Raw genomic sequence first — 19,099 nt, 5'->3', positions numbered from 1 at the left:
AGTCAAACTGGCTACCACAGTACACTTAATACAGAAAACGCTCGAGCTGTTAGTGGCGTTCCCTGTTCAACATAATCTTCCTTCAATTTTTCGAAGTATTTTCTAACTGCATCCAATTGCTGTGTGAAACCCCGTCCTTATTAAACCTGACTCCGAGGATTTTGGTCTCTTCCACAATGCTCAGACCCAGATCTTTCCTCGGCTTCTCCCCACCTAAATATACCAATTTTGATTTGTCTCTATTTATTTTTGCACCGCTCATTGTCCCATATCCTTCCATTACTTCCAGAGCTTTCTCACCTTCCTTTTCGCCTTGAACTACCATAGTGAGATCATCTGCGTAGGCCACTATGGTTTTACACTGTACTGACCCAGGTAATACAACCCCTTTCACTGCCTCAGACTGGTTCAGTTCTCGTAATAACCTATCAAAGGCTAACACACACAGCAGGGGAGAAAGGTTATATGTCATATATGGCCCGAGTGTGCGTAAGGCCCAAGTGACCAGAACGCCCAAATGTTCATAAGACCCGAAAAGAAATTTGACCTTTTGAGCATTTGGGTCAAATGAGCAGGGCAGGATATGGTGTCCAGAAGGCCCTAATGCCCAGAAGGCCCAATTGGTCATATGGCTCGAAAACCAGGAAGGCATCAGATTGACCTGTGAGGTCATGGAACCGCAAACAACAGAAGCGTATTTCCCCATTCAACTAGGCCAGCCCCAACCTTCCCTCACCTGAAAGAAAGGCTTCTGTTGCCTCAGGGTCCCAAAACTTGCACTGATAAAAGTACCGTATTTTTCTGTGTATAGGCGCCGTTATACATTAAAAAAAATTCTGTGAAGAAGTCCTGCGCGTCATCTAATGTCATCATATGCTCGTCATCATCCTGCACAGGACTTCTTTAGATAACTTTTTTTAATATACACAGAAAAGTACGGTACTTTTATCAGTGCGAGTTATATGCAACAAATATTCTTCTGTAAAATCGCCTTTCAGGTGTGACAGCGCAGGAATTCCACACTTTTCCGAGAAGCCCTACGGCTTGGTATTTTGGGCTGAGATTTATTATGTTAATCAAGTTGCGCCCATTTCGGACAATTGCACTCGGTGAATCCTCGGAATATGCTTCTTCTGCAGCGCGCATCTGACGGGAACACAAACAATGCGCTTCTTCCGCCGCGTGAAATGTAGTCTCCAAAGAGTTCAGTTACAGAATCAATTCCAAGGTGTTCGCCCATTTGATGGAACCCATTTGGTCAAACGGTCCCGAAAAAATGGCCCCGGAAAATTTGGTGACGGAACAAACGATCTCGGAAAAAATGGTTCCCGAGGGGTTGGAGCAGAAAAAAACGGTCCCATGCGTAGGCATGGTTTGCTACGTTCAACCTCCTCCCGAAATCGTACATTTGGTAGCTCGTTTGGATAGGGAAACGAGGAGTAAACCCTTCTCTCCTATGCAAATTTCCTCCTGAACCCCTCCAAAAATATTGTTTCTGGCTACGCTACTTCCGTGCCCGGCTTGGTTACCTTAGCAGAAAAAGCGGTACTCATTGTGCGTCATAGCAGTATTCTAGAGAAGGTTGAAAAGCTTTTAATGTGGCAAACGGATAGGTTATTCAATAAAAATATTAGGCACAGAGCCTACCAAATGTACCAAACGAAATATTGAACGCTGTAAGGATTCATATTTATTTGTATTTAGCTTTTGCCACATATATATCTCATTTGCATGAAAAATGTTTCCTCATTTCAGCACATTTATTAATATTTTTAGTTCAGTTACCTTTTTCTCCTCTGTCGCCTTCATTTAATGTTGTGCATAGGAGCAAGGAAAATATCTAGGACACTCCTAATGTTCCCTCCTGGTTTTCGGGCCATATGACTATTTTGCCCTTCTTGGCATTTCGGCCTTCTGGACACCTTACCCTGCCCTGCTCATTTGACCCGAATGTTCAAAAAGCCCAAATTTTTTTCGGGTCTTATAAACATTTGGGCGTTCTGATCACTTGGGCCTTATGCACACTCGGGCCATATGAGATGATACCGGGGAGAAAGGGGGCAACCTTGCCTTATACTCCTCTTTTGACCTGAAAGCTCTTGCCCAATTGCCAATTGATGAGTAGCCTACTCCTGGCGTTTTCATACATGGCTCCTAGTGTGTTTATTATTGGATTTTCCGTCCCAATTCCTTCTAATGTTTGTCTTAAATATGCGTGTTTAAGTCGGTCAAATGCCTTTTCTTGGTTTAAGGTCATGAGAATGTTTCTTATTCTCCTTCTGGTTGTTCATTCTATAACATCTCCTAGCTTCTATATTTTCCTTTGGATTCTTCGACCTTTAACTGCAGCACCCTGTGATAGTGACACCCACTCTTCCATGTTTCCTTGAATTCGGCCCACGACTGCCCTTGCTAATATTTTATAATGTAAATTTAACAATGTTATAGGTCTCCAGGCGCCCAATTTCTCCTTACGCTGCTGATCCTTGCACAGCAGAGTGACCATTCTTCTAGGAAGGTTTCTGGAAACGTACCTTTCTGAAGTGCACCATTAAGCACCTTCACCAAGGAGGGGCCTAGCATGTTCCAATACCGTTTTGTAAAATTCTGCCGGAAACCCGTCAGGCCCCGGCGACTTCCCCTTCTTCAGGCTTCTAACAGCCTGCTGTGCCTCTTTGCAGCTAAGTTCTATGCCTTTTTCTGACTTCCCCCCCCCAAAAAAAAAAAAAAAAAATCACCTGCCGTGAGTCCATTCTTAAACATGTTAGCGTAGAACTCTCGTGCCACAGTGGCTATTTCACCTTGCTTGGTGACTTGTCTGCCCTTGTTTATGGGGGCCTCCATGGGCGGTTGCGCTGAAGCCAGATGTTTAGAGAGAAGCCTCCGGGAGCACCAGGCTTCCTTCTCTAGATTGTCCCTCGCCGCCATATACCTCAACGCCTCCCACCTTTCCTCCCTCAGGAGTGCGAGATGATCTTTGGCGGAGGTGTAGCTCACACCGGAGAGTACTCCCGCGCCGAACTGTTGCAACCGCCGCATGTGATCCTGGAGCTTATGCATCGTTGCGCGCTTCTCATGCGCCTTTTTCTTCCCCCAGGCCTTAAGACAGTTTTTTACAGCATTTTCAAGCTTATCCCACCAATGAAAAGTATTGTCACTATCCTTGACCCCTCTCTGGATTATGCCTTTCACTTCTTGGTCAACTTCTGGGAGATCGAGCAACTTTATATTCATTCTCCATGAACGTTGGGAACCCGGAAACCCCCATTTCTGTCATCCGACAGGACACCCTCACTGTAAAAAATTTCACCGTAAAAAAAAACGGGCAAATGCAAGGGAAGTTGGCTGCCAAACATTGGCCCTTTTTTTTACGGTGGCCCGTATAAGCAGTGATGGCCACTAACTACTTCTACAGTAGTTTAACTATAACTACTAACTACTTTGTGACTGAGTAGTTTAACTAGTAGTTCAACTACTTTTCAGGGGAGTAGTTAAAACTACTTTTTTTAACTACTGCAATGTAGTTTAACTACATCTATAACTACTTAACGTTGTCCACCAACACCAATCCCTTGTAGTGTTCTTGGACAGCTAAATATGAATCACAAGCAATAATAAACTTTGGCTCAAGTCATTGCTACGATCGTCAAATACAAAGCTTGCGGCGGGATTCTTTCTGTGCCTAGGCGATAAACTAAGTTGCAGAATTATTTCACAGCAAATGAGGCTTCACTAGCCAAGCATTAAAAGTGAAGATTTAGTACACATGCACGACACAATTGCTCTGTACCTCCGTTCTCATCAAACAAGTAGCTCAAGGTAAAAGTCGGAAGCACAATCGTGCCGTAAAGCTTGCGGCAAAATCGGAAGTAGTTGACGCCTTCAGTAACCTAACTACTGTAGTTAACTACTTAAAATAGTAGTTTAACTAGTAGTTGCCACTACATTTCTGCAAGTAGTTGATAACTACTTTTTAACTACAATCAGGTAGTTTAACTAGTAGTTTAACTACATGTAGTTAACTACTGGCCATCACTGCGTATAAGTTGTACCCGTGACAAAATACTGCATTGGCCAGTAATTTTAACAGGGATACGCCGTGTAGCATTACTGTGCTGTGGTCGCTAGAAAAACTGCATTGGTCAGTAATGCCGTGCCGTATGCCGTGGCGATGCCGTGTACCCTTATCATGCTGTGCCCGTCCCTGGAGCCCCTCTTTTTTTTCTACATATAGTCGTAGCAATGAGAGCAGTTTAAGCAATGACCATGCCCAACACATTGTGATGTTTGTCACATTGGGATTTATTTTCTATGTACATAGTGATGAAAATGCGCCAGTCACCTCTGGCATGAAAACCCTGCAAAGAGAAAGGGAACTGTTACAGGGAGCCGGGCAATTGACATGCAATTATACTCACCGTTTATTTTTTCAAAGGAAGAACATACGAAGGAACCATGTGCACCCATCAGTCAGCTCTGGCATCAAAATACTGCAAAGAGAAAGGAAACTGTTACAGGGAGCAGGGCAATTGACATGCAGTTATACTAATCGTTTATTTTTTTCTAAGGAAGAACATACGAAGGAATCACGTGCACCCATCAGTCAGTTCTGGCATCAAAACACTTCAAAGAGAAAGGAAATTAGACTCACTGTTTTATTTTTTCAAAGAAAGAACAAGAAGGTGCACACAAAACGCGGGGACGGCACGGAACTACTTCTGGCAGCGTTCATAAGGACATCTGATCATGACCCTCTCGTATGTGCTGCTTCATATGTGACTATCTCTATATTCGTAGTGAACTGACGCGAGCACGAATGGACGTGACATACTTTCGTGATATTCGGAGAGCAAATCGATTCGAGGCGACCGCCCTCGTGTGTTCTTGTAACGTCCCAAAATGTGACATCCGAGTTTTGCATGTCGCCGCCGTGTACGCACATAATGCATGACAGCACGGTATTCTGCTCGCTTCATGTACACCTCTATGGTGGTCAACTAGTCAATCGGAGTGTTAAAAACACAAGGGCACCTTCCGCAGCGATACATTACAACAAGAGCGCCTTGATCACCCTACGAGCCAGGACGTACACGCTGAACTAGAGAGACGCTTCACAACAAACGCGAGCCACGATTTACTGGTGTCACATAAGTTGAACAAAGCCAGGCATACGGTGCATCACGCTCAAAACAGGATGTGCGAACAGAAATGTGCTTACCTGACTACGTGCATTCACGAGATTTACAACAACCGCTTCGTCCTCCTTCGTCAACCGTCGTCCGCGCACGATGTTCCGCTTCCGGCGGTTGCGAATGACGGCAATGCAGTGTTGCCACACGTAAAACAATATTTTCTATAGATCTGAGTCCGAAAAATCTGTAGATAGAGCTAAAAATCTGTAGCCACTCAACACTCAGCGACTTGAACGTTTTGCCTTCGAATCTGGAATGTCTGCCTGCGTCTATAAATTAGTAGAATAGCAAGGGCTTATTTCGTTCCACTGCTGAAGACCACAGCCGGAATTCATTGCTGCGGCGCACTGCCGTTACGCGTAGGAACTTTCGGTTTCGGTTTACGACGTAGCGTTTTTTTGTGATTGCAGCGGACTTAAGTGTCCACTACAATCACAAAAAAAGTGTCCCTGCACGTAGATTTCAGTACTTTGACATGTGTATCACATCAGCTGTAGCGCTCCAATGCAAGAATAACGTATCGCGTGTAGTAGGAATATTTCTCTCGCTCGTTCCACAATCACAGTGATGAGCGAAGATCACAATGAACCACAAAAACAATAAAGCTCGATATATTATTTCCACAGACATAATGAAAGCGTATATGCGTGACGCGAATTATAAACATTGTGGTTTCACTTCAAAGCCAGCCAGGTCAAGTCTGTGAGGCAAACTGGTAACGCGCACACAAATACTCAAGAAAACTGATTTCGCGTTGAGTGAGGCTTGCCAATGGTTCGTTCGCTGCAGACGTCCTTCTCCTCCGGCGAGCCTCGCCAGTTTCGTGGTCGACCAACAGCATGTGTTTTGTGTGCGGGAGGCCAGTTATGGTGGTCGTTGAGAGGCTATTTTTTCGCTTCGTTTTCATAAAAAAACTGCAGAAAATCTTCGAAAGAATAGTCGGTCAAACACTCATTCCCGTGTTCTGCTGACGTTTTTCATCAGTGTCGTTTTGTGCACTGATGCGAAACACGTACCGCACGTACTGTGTCGAGCGATCCATTCGTTCGAGCAACAAATCATGAGATTTCCAGAAATCCCTGTAGATCTGTAGATTTTTCAAAATGTAGGTAGATCCCATGATAAATCTGTAGGTGTGGCAACACTTCGGCAATGCCCACTGATCTCTATGGATAAGGCTGGATAGCGGATGGGTGAGGGTATCGCGGGAAAGGGTACGCCAACCGGCCGCCATATTGCGGTGCTCAAAAGAGCCATTACAGCCCATTGGAATGCATGTAAGCTGTGAGAAGTTTTGCTGTTTGTGAGCGCTTCCCTTGCTGCTTCGCTAAAATTTTGCAACGGATCGCTGCAGAAATCCCTCATGATTGGGTTCCTTACGTTTTTTGTGTGAAATCTCGTCACATACATGTTATTTCCTGTCTATTTTGTACTCGTGTGAGGTCGTGTCGTTCCAATTTTGGACTTTGAACTTCGATTATGTGATTTCTGGTTTTGTGTGGTGTTGTATTTGTTGTGTTACGTTTCCTTTGTCGTCTGTCAGCGTGTGCAGCCCTGTTGCTTCTCGTGTTTCTCCCATTTCCTTTCTGCTCGGGGGTGTGGGATGCCAGGGAGCAAAATTCCCAGAGCTGACTCTCAGCATTCAGCAATGTTTGGCACGTTTGTTTACGAAACTACCTTAATATGCTTGGGTATAAACATTATGCTTTGCACAGGAAGTTTAGATATGACTAGTTATGACACGAAATGCCGAACGGCACTAAAGCACTTCCAAAGGACTAGAATGATATTAAGTATGTGATATAAAGGCTATATGACTGTAAAAACATATCGAATAGAAATATGTGCACTGGGGAGGTAAATGGTGATAAAGACCGTTCCAAATGACTAGAGGTAGAGTGAATAAGTCATAAAAAGGCTAAGTAGCAAGGTCTCGTGGTGAAAGCTCCAACATCAAAGTATCACAAGTCCAGTTGCAACAGCAAGTTTGAAGCAGTCAACCAGGTAAGTGAGTAGTGTGCATTACTGGTTGTCGAATACGATCAACCTTGACAATTTCTTTCGCAGATGAGGCCTGGCTGTCACCTTCTCTGTATATTCCTTGGCAAGGTGGTACAGTCCGATACTGCTGTAGCACTGGGAAATTCCTTTGATCAGACGGATCACATTGTTTTCATTTGGGCTGCATTCAAACATATGTTGTCGCAAACTTAAGCAGGTAGAATAAAGAGTACACATTCGGAGGTTGAAAAATTATTTATTGTCTCTAAGTAAACATGCTGGAAAGCACAAAAGGGACATGTGGCTGGTGTGTTTGTATGTCCCACTAATACGAGTTCGTACGTTAGGCAAAATTTTCATGCAATACTTTTTTATTTATATGCTTTTGCCCATCTTAGTACTGTCCTATCCAATATGGAGTGGCTTTTAACTGCATATGAATGCATTATTCAGGAGTGTTTTCATATATTGTACTAGTTGCAGCTTTAAGGTGCCCTTCATGCAAGTTCCAAGTTACTTTTAATTCATTTTTCACTCACGTCCACTTGTTTTCTTGCTGTCTCTCCGGTTCTTCCATGGCATTTTATGTCATAAAACGTGATGTTCAGTCAATGACAGTATTCTGTTCAGGAAGTAAGAACCGCTGCAAGCTGAACCATTGTGTGCCCACAGGGAATAAGATGCAAAGCGTTCGCGTTGTTGGACACAAACGAAAACTCAACGCAGGCAACTGAAGGTCGAACTCAACTGCTCACACGCGCTGCACCTGTGTAGTGCTATTTTGTGTCCGAAGTAACTTGGGAGTAACTCGTTCTTTTTTTAAGTAACTCCGTAACTGCGAGTTACGTTTCGGGCTGAATAACTTCGTTATTAACTTAGTTACATTTTTCACAATGGTAACTTCGTAGGGAGTTCCTTTTGACGGGTAACTTCTCGATCTATGCTGTCAACGCTGCATGCTTTTTGTACACTGCATAAAATAAGATACTTTTGCCCCAGTGAATTTGTTGCGTGTTTTAAATGCATGCAAGTGAATTTCTAGAAGTGCATATTTTGAGCAAGATTAATGAATCTTTCATGCATGTTTGTTCAACCAGCTTTTAGTGCATATAAATCCGGCCTCTACATATGACGTATGCATTATTACTTTCTGGAGGTGTTCTGGGAAGTCGAACTTGTTGGGCACAGCGTCAGGCCTCAGTGGAACGGTTTGCCCCGTTCTGTCGAAGCACCTGTCTTTAAAATGTTTACTGCAGACCAGTGATGTCCTCGACGGCGTCCAGTCCTTTCGCTTGACATTCACCACACGCTTTTTAAATGTTGTGGGCGGCTGTGAGGGAACCTGCATTGAACAATTTATGCCATCAATTACGGCAGGTATGACAAGGCTGATCCAAGAAGCAATCGTCGATACCGTGACCAACAAACTGAGCCGTAGATCCGACACCTGAAAGCGCACTTCAACGCCTGCTGCGTGCCGAGACCATACCCGTGAACTGCAGGAAGTCTGGACTATCACAATGACTCTATCCAGATGACGTACTGCTTCAAGTTTAACGTTTAGATCTTGAGATACGAGTCACAAAGTGCCGCGCACATGCTTCAACAGCAACGTTTTGTCGTCCCACTCGTGGACTAATCACATTTATTTGTAAAACTAAGTCACTTACTTGTGAAATGTCGTTCCCGGTGCCTTGCAAGTACGGGCAGTACACCCATAACCACAGCAGGCGGCCATTACACCACAAAAAAGCTACGCAAAGGCGCATGCAGAATATGCAGCTGAGTCGCGGACGGCAAGGTTTTCAGCTTCGCAAGATGGCGGCCGGTGACCCTACGGTTGCACCCTCTATCCGCTACCCAGCCTATTACTATAGAGGTCAGTGGCAATGCCCCACAGGGGTGACACAAACCCACCATTGTTGTAACTACCCTCAAGTGGGTGCTTTTGGCAAAACTGCCATCTTGTCGTGGTCGCACGTCATAGAAAACGTCATTTTGAGGTCATGTGACTTTGTTTACATGTCGTTTTGCCGCTTACCGACATATTTTCACCGTCATAACCCCAAAAGATAACAGTATTTTGCCAGCGTAAACTATGCGGTGCTTCTTCCGCAACATGGTAACCATCGCATCGGCTCGGTAAGTCTTAACGCGCGGTCGTCAGATACTTACAGTGCTTGTGATCGGAAATGTCAATTGTTTCGATGGTTTTAAGACGACTCTTACTTTCTATGCCATTCGACTTGATACATATATTCTGTCGATTCTGGTTCCCCCTTTTTTATTCAGGCGGGTAAAACCCGTTCCTCCCTCACCTGCTGTTGTCCACACATCTTGTAGTTGGAATTTTTGTACTGCCCACTCCAAGTGTCTAGCACCACTACTGTTGGAATGTTTTCCTGATGATGTATCTCTAGTATCAGTTACGCAGTTAAAGTCCCCACCAAGTATAAAATTACGAGCCCCAATAAAATAATGCGGAAGTTCATCCTTATAATTATAGAACTCCTCCGATTCTTTTGCTATATTTGACACATACACGTTAATTATTCTAAATACTGCCCCTTCGTGAGCTATGTCCACCGTAATTACTCTCCCACCGATGCCTTTTTCGAATTTAAGTACTCCTATGCTCCTTGGCTGTAGGAAAATAATTCCAACCCCTTTTGAGTTGTGCGTTCCATAACTCCAGTACGACTTTGTGTTAAATATTTTATCGAATTCCATTGTTTCTTGTTGTTTGTGCCAATGCGTCTCTTGAATTAGGATATAGTTAACTCAAAAAAATTTCGATAGTTCAATTACTTCATTTTGTTTCGGCTTACTTCTAAATCCTCTAGCATTAAATGTTAGGAATTTGAATGTCATAATGGAGTGGAGTGGAGTGCAGTGGAGGAGACTCAACTGCCCGACACGGTAATACCTTTAACAACTTTGTCTTAAATATCAACCTTCGCCTTTCTGTCAGGGAAGGGTAAACGGTAATGGCAACGGAAACAGAAACGGTGTATTACCGAAATTGGAGATGGTAACGATAACGGAAACGGAAACGCATACCACTTTCCTCCAATACCGGAAACGGAAACGAAAATTGTCTTCCGGTATTGAATTCGGGTAGTGGCTATTACACTTGTGCGATGACATTTCAGTGACTTTTCATTTTATTTTTGTATTTTGATGACTCCACTCCCTGTAATGCTCTAAATACTACACGACAGCATGGAAAGAAAGCGCAATATCGAGGGTGCATCACTCGCTTACCTACTTGTGACATTACCTACCTACATGACATCAAGACATAGGACTTGCACAACATAGACTCCACGCACTCTACTCCAACATAGCACGACGATAACAGCATACGATTTTTTTTGTAATTTATTCATTTCACAGTGGGAGTATTGTTTACTACTGAGAGCGTCCGCCTATGAATGCAACATTGGATGAAGGTTACGCCCATCTTGGGTTGCTAGACTCAGAGTGACTGAAGACATGTTCAAAAATCTTCCAAGATGTGCGCAACCCAACGACGTAAAATTACTTGTTTATTATGTACGCGTGACACCGAAGCAGCACTTGCGCATAACAGGGTGCTCACAGAGCCGGACGGGCTGTCCTCCCGCAGCTCTGTAACAGCCGTTCCATTACCGGAAACAGTAACGGAAACGTAACGGGAACGAAATTAAAAGCTGGCATGAGAAACGGATAACGGAAACGAAAATATAGCGGTAACGAAAATACATCCGTTACCCTTCCCTGCTTTCTGTCACCTTTTTTTTTTTTGCCTTTCTAGATACCCTTCTCCTTTTCAAAGCCATACCACGACCCTTCTTATCAACTTATTCGCTTTCTTGTCCCCCAATTTCGTCTGATACCATCCTGTGGAAGCTTTCTCTACTGTCAGAATATGTAACTTGTGACATTGAAGACACGCTTAAGGTTGTGCTTGTTACAGAGGAAGCATCGTCCGGACTTGCTTCCTCTTCAACATTGCCATTGCGAGCCTCTGACCCTCACTTTCCGTTCCTTCACTCTCCCTTTCATCACTTGCGGTTCCCTCCACCTCCTCGCTGACCTTCATTTCATGCTCTAAACCTTTCTCTTCTACCTCTTGCTGCTTATCACAGGCCCCTATTTCTCTCTCTTTCTTCCTACTGACTACTTCATTCATTTTAACTTCACCATCCTTCTCTACGATTGTGGTGACCGACTTGTTTGCTTCCTCTACAACCTCCTGCTACACTTCCTGCTGCTCTGTACTTTCCAAACGTGAAAAGTTCTCCTCTGTCACCCATGGGGTACTCTTTGGCTCAGCCACGCCTCCCCAAGCCGATGGCCATACATCTGCCAGGACGTCCCTCTTTCTTGCCAGATCACTTTTACATTTCCCACACTCCACCTCGTAGTAAGACCCACACCAGCGGCATCCATGAGCCTTACATTCACGAGCTAGGTGATCAGTTGCACCATACTTCGCACATTTCCGTGTGACCCCATGATACAGGCACTCAATTCTGACTCCCCTCACCGTCAAAAAATTTGGAAGGTGCCCATTAAGCTCCTAAAAATCTGAGCGGTCGACCGGACCACCCTGCACGACTCTGCTTAAAATCACCCAGACCGCAACGATCGAGGTATCGCCTGTGGCGATGAAACGCTCCAATCATCGTCAAAATATGTTCAACATAGGCATGATGTGTGGGTTCGGATAAAGCAGAAGGTGCTCTTGTAATCATGTCGTGCCTGGCGAGAACGACACCAGATTTCCCAATTTCCCAATGCAACGCGTGCAACGAGGTCACTCCGTGAACGAGGTTCACCGCCAACGGCTGAAATACTATAGAAATACTCAAGCGAAGATGAAGACAAAGTAGAAACAGCGCATGAAAGCCAGTGTAGCATGCCGTAAGCGCCCGATTGCGCCGGGGGACGCTGCACGAGCTACACTGTTTGCAGTTGAAGTATAAACAACCCTTTACAGCAGAGGCAGCTGCAGTAAATTTGGCTCATTTCCGGTGATGTGGTGTATGGTTTTGTCATGCTTCATCCTCGTACGCACACTTCACAGTCTTTACAGCAATCGTGCTATTGTTGCACAATCAGAATCGCCAATCACCTACTCTACCGTCCAAGGACTGTTACTCTATACTCTGCGGTGTTCATAACATGGGTTCAAGTAAATGACTATCGGTATTGCCCTATTAGAAATCTACAATAAATATGAGATACAAAAGCGTGTAAACATACTCCAATTACCCTTTTATTATTATATTTTGCACCACTGATCGCTGCTTTGCACTGAAGCCGGTATTGGTACCGGAAAGAATTGCTGGTGAACTGTTGTTATTCTTGCAGCCTCACCACCCACACACCTCAACCACCCAGGTTGGATTCCGAGCATCTCGGCTCGTAAGGATGCTGCGGTAACGTCATGTGTGAGAAAGATGCTCTCCAACGGTACGAATGCGCTCTGATCTTCGAAACACATCTAAAATAACTACTCGAAAAATAACAACAAACAGCAAGCACCACGATTAACGAGGGTTACTGCAAGTAACGGAAGGAGGGGGAAGTCTTCGTGGGACCGGAAGTTGTCGCGGGGTGTGTTTTATATTTTCCCTTCGGTAATTTCTACGTAATTTATTTTTCAAACTCCTTACATTTTCTTCGCATAACCATATACAGGGTGTCCCAGAAAACGTGTCATTGAATTATAATAAAAAAACTACGCCACCTAGAATCATGCGGTCAACGGCATTTGTTCTTATTAGGTTTTTGCCACCTTGTAAAGTTAATATCATGTACCCCAAGTTTAATTATGTAAATATTTGCGAACTCAACTCGGAAATTTGCCAAGTAAAGGTCACTTTTTTACCCCACCAATATGAAGAGCGTGCCGAATTCACTCAAATTCATGATAATTGGCAGTGATATTAACGAGCTATCCCATCGGAAAAAATCACCGAATATCATGCTTTTCGGAGCACCGGACCATAACGCGCGATGTCTTTCTGAGCACAATCGCTCGCAGTCCGACGAAAGGAGGTTCCGAAGCCAGCCCACAGAGTGATAGTAGAAAAAGTAACAGTTCCTAAAATTGGGAGAGGGAAAGCATTATCCCAGCGAAAGTCGGACGTGATAAGCCATGCCTGCGATATCTCTTTCAGCGATGCCGAGGTGGGCTGGGTTTCCAACCTCCTTTCGTCGGACTGACACAGATTGCGCTGAAAAATTCATCGTGCGCTATTCTGTGCGACCTTCGTAGAGCATGATGTTCGGCTATTTTTTCCGATGGGATAGCTCCTGAATATCCCTGTCAATTATAATTAATTTGAGTAAATTAGACACGCTCTTCACATTGGTGGGGTAAAAAAGTGACCTTTACTAGGTAAATTTCTGACTTAAGCTCGCAAAAATTTACATAATTAAACTTACGTTACACGACATTCTCGTTAGAAGGGGGCAAAAACCCAGTAAGAACAAATACCGTTGACCGCATGACTCTAGGTGGTGTAGTTTTTTAATTATAATTCAATGACACGTTTTCTGGGACACCCTGTATGACCGAAACAAAAGTCCAACGATGCAACCGACGCACAGTGCAATCATCATTGCAGAAGTCTAATCTCGTCTCTGTAGAAATACCTTTCGGTCACTCTATCACGGATTAGGGTTGCCACAAGGCCAGTATTATACCGGCACGGCCGGTTATTTGCTCGCTCTGCCGGTTGCCGGTAGGAAAGTGATACCGGCAGCTTTTTGCCGGTATTTGTGGCTCAAGATCTTTCTCAGGGGCTCTTGCTGTGTTTTCCCTTCAACCTTCCACTACAGCTTGAATGAATCTGGAGCACAGATCCAACTCCGCAGTCACCAGTCGTTTTCTTAGTTATTCATTACTAGTATTAGTATTATTCATTAAGTCTTGTGTTCGGAGGAGACAACATTAGTGGTTGTGCAAAGCTGTTCGTGGTTGTGTCGAGCCAGATAGAACTTAGTTCGTATACAACCAACATGAGATCTCCGCCTGCAAAGAAGAGTTTGTCTGCGTCGATGCGTTTTTCAAAGTAAGTGGCAGTCCAATCCGGTTGCTCCAATACGATCCAGTGTAGCGTTCATGCCTGTTTATAGCAATTTCTAACATCAATGATCCAGCCACACACAGGAACATAAGTTTCCTCGTATTACCTTGAGCGAGCACGCTCCCTCTCTCTCTCTATGTGTGTGCTCGTCCACCCCTCACCCACTTTCCATTTCCCGTGAGCCTTTCCCCCTATTCCACCTCCTCTCCCTCAGCCGGTATTTTTCACTACGAAACGTGGCAACCCTAATCACGTCGCGCGGACGTTTTCTTATAGTCCACCATAGTTTTCTTTCTAGACGGCGGGCGATGCATGCTGCAGGTGTCACGCAGAGATGGCACCGAGAGCGCCTCTCAAAGCGGGCCGGTCCAGAAAGCTCATTTTCTTGTTATGTCGGTTTCGGCACTGATTCTCCTTCCCATACTTCAGCCATCCAGATCTTCTTCGGTACCTCCGGAAGACAAAATCTGTCATGGAGCTTTAACGATCGGGACCATCTGTATCCTATCCAATTTCTTTGCGGTTGCTTCAAACAGCGGTTTCAAATGCGTTCAACTGCCACTTAAAGAAACTGCGATAATGAATCCATAGCAATTGTCGCACATGATTCTAAATGTCATTTCAAGCATTGACATACCGGTGGCTGGGCGAAGTCAACTTTCTGGTGTAGAGATCTTTTCTTTAATGTGACAACATTCCTCCCTACTACACTTGCTGCCACACTCTTAGAAATGAACTTCACCACATAGCACGCTCCTAGCCAACCATCATCCTGAATGACACAGTTCGCGCTCCTGATTTGCTGAAAACGGGAGGCGGAGCCTATTTTGTGATCATTATGCACGGCACAGAATAGGCTCCTCCTCCCGTTTTCAACAAATCTAAGGCGAGAACGTTGTCATTCGGGGTGATGGTTGGCTAGGAGCGTGCTATGTGGTGAAGTTCATTTTTAAGAGTGCAGTTTCGTAAGGAGGAACCAACCACGATACACATATCTTTAGAATTATACCATCATCCCGAATGACAACGTTCTCGCCCTTCAACGATTGGTTGAAAACGGGAGGCGGAGCCTGTTTTGTGATCATTATGCACGGCACAGAATAGGCTCCTCCCCCTGTTTTCAACAAATCTAAGGCGAGAACGTTGTCATTCGGGGTGATGGTTGGCTAGGAGCGTGCTATATGGTGAAGTTCATTTTTAACAGTGCAGTTTCGTAAGGAGGAACCAACCACAATACACATATCTTTAGAATTATACCATCATCCCGAATGGCAACGTTCTCGCCCTTCAACGATTGGTTGAAAACGGGAGGCGGATCCTATTTTGTGATCATTATGCACGGCACAGAATAGGCTCCTGCCCTTGTTTTCAACAAATCTAAGGCGAGAACGTTGTCATTCGGGGTGATGGTTGGCTAGGAGCGTGCTATGTGGTGAAGTTCATTTTTAACAGTGCAGTTTCGTAAGGAGGAACCAACCACAATACACATATCTTTAGAATTATACCATCATCCCGAATGACAACGTTCTCGCCCTTCAACGATTGGTTGAAAACGGGAGGCGGAGCCTATTTTGTGATCATTATGCACGGCACAGAATAGGCTCCTCCCCTTGTTTTCAACAAATCTAAGGCAAGAACGTTGTCATTCGGGGTGATGGTTGGCTAGGAGCGTGGTATGTGGTGAAGTTCATTTTTAACAGTGCAGTTTCGTAAGGAGGAACCAACCACAATACACATATCTTTAGAATTATACCATCATCCCGAATGACAACGTTCTCGCCCTTCAGCGATTGGTTGAAAACGGGAGGCGGAGCCTATTTTGTGATCATTATGCACGGCACAGAATAGGCTCCTGCCCTTGTTTTCAACAAATCTAAGGCGAGAATGTTGTCATTCGGGGTGATGGTTGGCTAGGAGCGTGCTATGTGGTGAAGTTCATTTTTAACAGTGCAGTTTCGTAAGGAGGAACCAACCACAATACACATATCTTTAGAATTATACCATCATCCCGAATGACAACGTTCTCGCCCTTCAACGATTGGTTGAAAACGGGAGGCGGAGCCTATTTTGTGATCATTATGCACGGCACAGAATAGGCTCCGTCTCCCATTTTCAACAAATCAGTGGCGAGAACGTTGTCATTGGTTGGATGATGGTTGGCTAGGAGAGTGCAATGTGGTGAAGTTCATTTCTAAGAGTCCGCACAGTTCCCTTAGAAGTCGGCCCAGGACGCACATTCCCCCAGGGCGTCGTTCGTGACGTTGCCCACATCTGTGAGGCCGACAACCAGTGATGGCAACTGACTACTTCTAGAGTAGTTTAACTATAAGTAGTAACTACATTGCGATGGAGTAGTTTAACTAGTAGTTCAACTACTTTTCAGGGGAGTAGTTAAAGCCACTTCTTTAACTACTGCAATGTATTTTAACTACATCTATAACTACTTAACGTTGTCCACCAACACCAATCCCTTGTAGTGTTGTTGGACACTTAAATATGAATCACAAGCAGTGATAATGATATTTAAAATATACTCTGGTGGCTACGTGCACATACTGTCGTAAAATCCACTGCCTGTCCCTTGTATATTATGCGCTGACAAAAAAGCTTGTTGCGGAAATATTTTCTATGGAGTGAAAGCTTCCGCTATAAAGGTACACACAACATACGACGGACCATGTACGAGATATACACTCAGGCTCCTTCGTCACAAATCAATGCGCCATGCACAAATATTGTGGTGGCTGCCGATTGCGCCACTACGGACAGTAAAATCTTTTCGCTTAGCCACGATGATCGATCACGTAGCCATTCTATGCAGTTATGTGCATACCAGGACGGTAACCAAGGTATTACGCAGGCCGCTACGATCGTCAAACACAAAGCTTGCGGTTGGATTCTTTCTGCGCCTACGCGACAAACTAAGTTACAGAATTATTTCACAACAAACGAGGCTTCAGTAGACAAGCTTTAAAAGTGAAGATTTAGTACAGATGCACGGCACAATTGCTCTGCACCGCCGTTCTCATCAAACAAGTAGCTCAAGGTAAAAGTCGGAAGCACAATCGTGCCGTAAAGCTTGCGGGAAAATCGGAAGTAGTTGTTGCCTGCAGTAACCTAACTATACTGTAGTTAACTACTCTAAATAGTAGTTTAACTAGTAGTTGCCACTACACTTCTGGAAGTAGTTGATAACTACTTTTTAACTACAATGAGGTAGTTTAGTTACATGTAGTTAACTACTGGCCATCCTGCCGACAACGGCGAGCCCCTTCCAGCAACACCACAACCACCGTCATTTCTAAGATGTTGATGTTGATGTTGAAAATACTAAGAGTGTAAGGCTTTTTGAACGCCTAGTGTACTGTGAGGAAAACAAAATCACTTCCTCGTTAGAGCACAGCAAGACGGATACGAGAGTTAGAGCCTTTGGCAACAGTTGGCTAGCCGTATTGAGCAAATTGAGGTTGTTAAGTTGGCATAAATCATAAGTTCAGCCTAAGAACAAAGATCGCTTCGTTATTTAGCGTGAACGTCGATATTGAGCTGTGCCGTCGTTATCAGAAATGATGCTACGACACACTATTCTCATCCCTTTTAAACGCAGAAGTTGATTGAGCGAAGTGGATCACTGAAACCCTTGTGAGGTACATCTTTTCTCATTTTAGGTTAGCTTCTTCGACTCTATGCGCAAGGCACTTTTGGCGGGTAGTCATTCTCGCGATGGCACAGTAGTCACTATCACGGATATTGCAAGCATCCCCCATAGCCCTTAAGGTATTTGAATAAAAAAAGATACCCGAGAAGCCCAAGAACCTCAAAATGTCAGCAGATACGGTGGTCATACCTTCCTTACGGAGTCCTGTCAACCCCTGAGACGAAACCGAGACTGCACCCACGAATTACAATGAATCACGCTGGTGCCTGTGTAATCTATTTTCGCACACATTGTCACTACATGTATTTGTTGTTGTCGTCACACATGCCTAGCTGAGACTAGGGCGAGTTTGCACGAAAAATAATAGCCTATGGCTGGATCATTCCATTGGTGGCTCAATATCGTTCTTTGCCGTGACTGCTATATTCTAGCACTCTGACAGGTCTCACTGCTACCACACAAAACAAACGATGGGTTGCGCGACAAAACACCGACAGCGCAGACGATTTCGGTCGCGAAGTCAACGACTCACCGGAATAATAGAAGAAATAGTGCGCTTTCATGGGCACTTCCTTCCATCGCACCGTGATCATCCTGTCTGGATTCCAAGATCCAATCTTCAAACGTCCGGACGGCGTATTTCGAAACCCTGACCCAAGCCAGGAAAGAAAATAAGGAGTGAGTGTGATGTCATTGCACGCGATTCCGTAAGTTTGGGTGAGGGGAGACAACAATTGGGACAAACAATTCTCCTCTCCCACCTCTCTGCAGCTCGGCACACGTATGTCTGGACGCCTCTACAGCTTCTCGACGGCGGAGTCGTTCATTCTCTTCCGCACCGTAAACACGCTCCGCTAGACTATTCTCCGGTGACGCGAGGAATTCACCCACCTTGCCTAGAGAGAAACGCGTTTGCGAAACTCAATAGTGAACGTGAAGTAGTCGGGCAGTCGGCCGGCTTCCACTCAGCTCGTTATCGGTTAAAGCCAATGCGACAATCTCTACGTCAAGCCTACTTTAGTTTATGCGACAAGGCCGTCGAGGAAACTGAGAGGGAAGATGCCGCGAGTCGGCATGTGGTAGGAGGCAGCGCAATTTCGAGTGGTATTTCTTATGCAGCGTTCAACTGACACTTCGTGTTTTATACATTTTTTATTCGCTAGATA

General features: G+C 44.7%; 1 protein-coding gene across 1 annotated transcript in view; it reads right to left on the bottom strand.

Annotated features, from left to right (window-relative positions):
* The window catches only part of LOC135385446 (major facilitator superfamily domain-containing protein 6-like), a 41,686-nt gene extending 22,791 nt beyond the window's left edge, over nt 1-18,895 (bottom strand). The window contains exons 1-2 of the mRNA XM_064614762.1: nt 18,695-18,895; nt 18,466-18,582 (exon numbers count right to left, since the gene is read on the bottom strand). Coding sequence (XP_064470832.1) covers nt 18,466-18,526 — 61 coding nt within the window. The 5' untranslated portion in view covers nt 18,527-18,582; nt 18,695-18,895. The remainder of the gene's footprint in view (nt 1-18,465; nt 18,583-18,694) is intronic.
* Between the last annotated feature and the right edge of the window lie 204 nt (nt 18,896-19,099).

This window comes from Ornithodoros turicata, chromosome 2 (genome assembly GCF_037126465.1).
Source record: "Ornithodoros turicata isolate Travis chromosome 2, ASM3712646v1, whole genome shotgun sequence".
Classification (NCBI taxonomy): domain Eukaryota; kingdom Metazoa; phylum Arthropoda; class Arachnida; order Ixodida; family Argasidae; genus Ornithodoros; species Ornithodoros turicata.
Note: the sequence above shows the minus strand (reverse complement) of the source record. Positions and strands in the feature narration are given on the sequence as shown.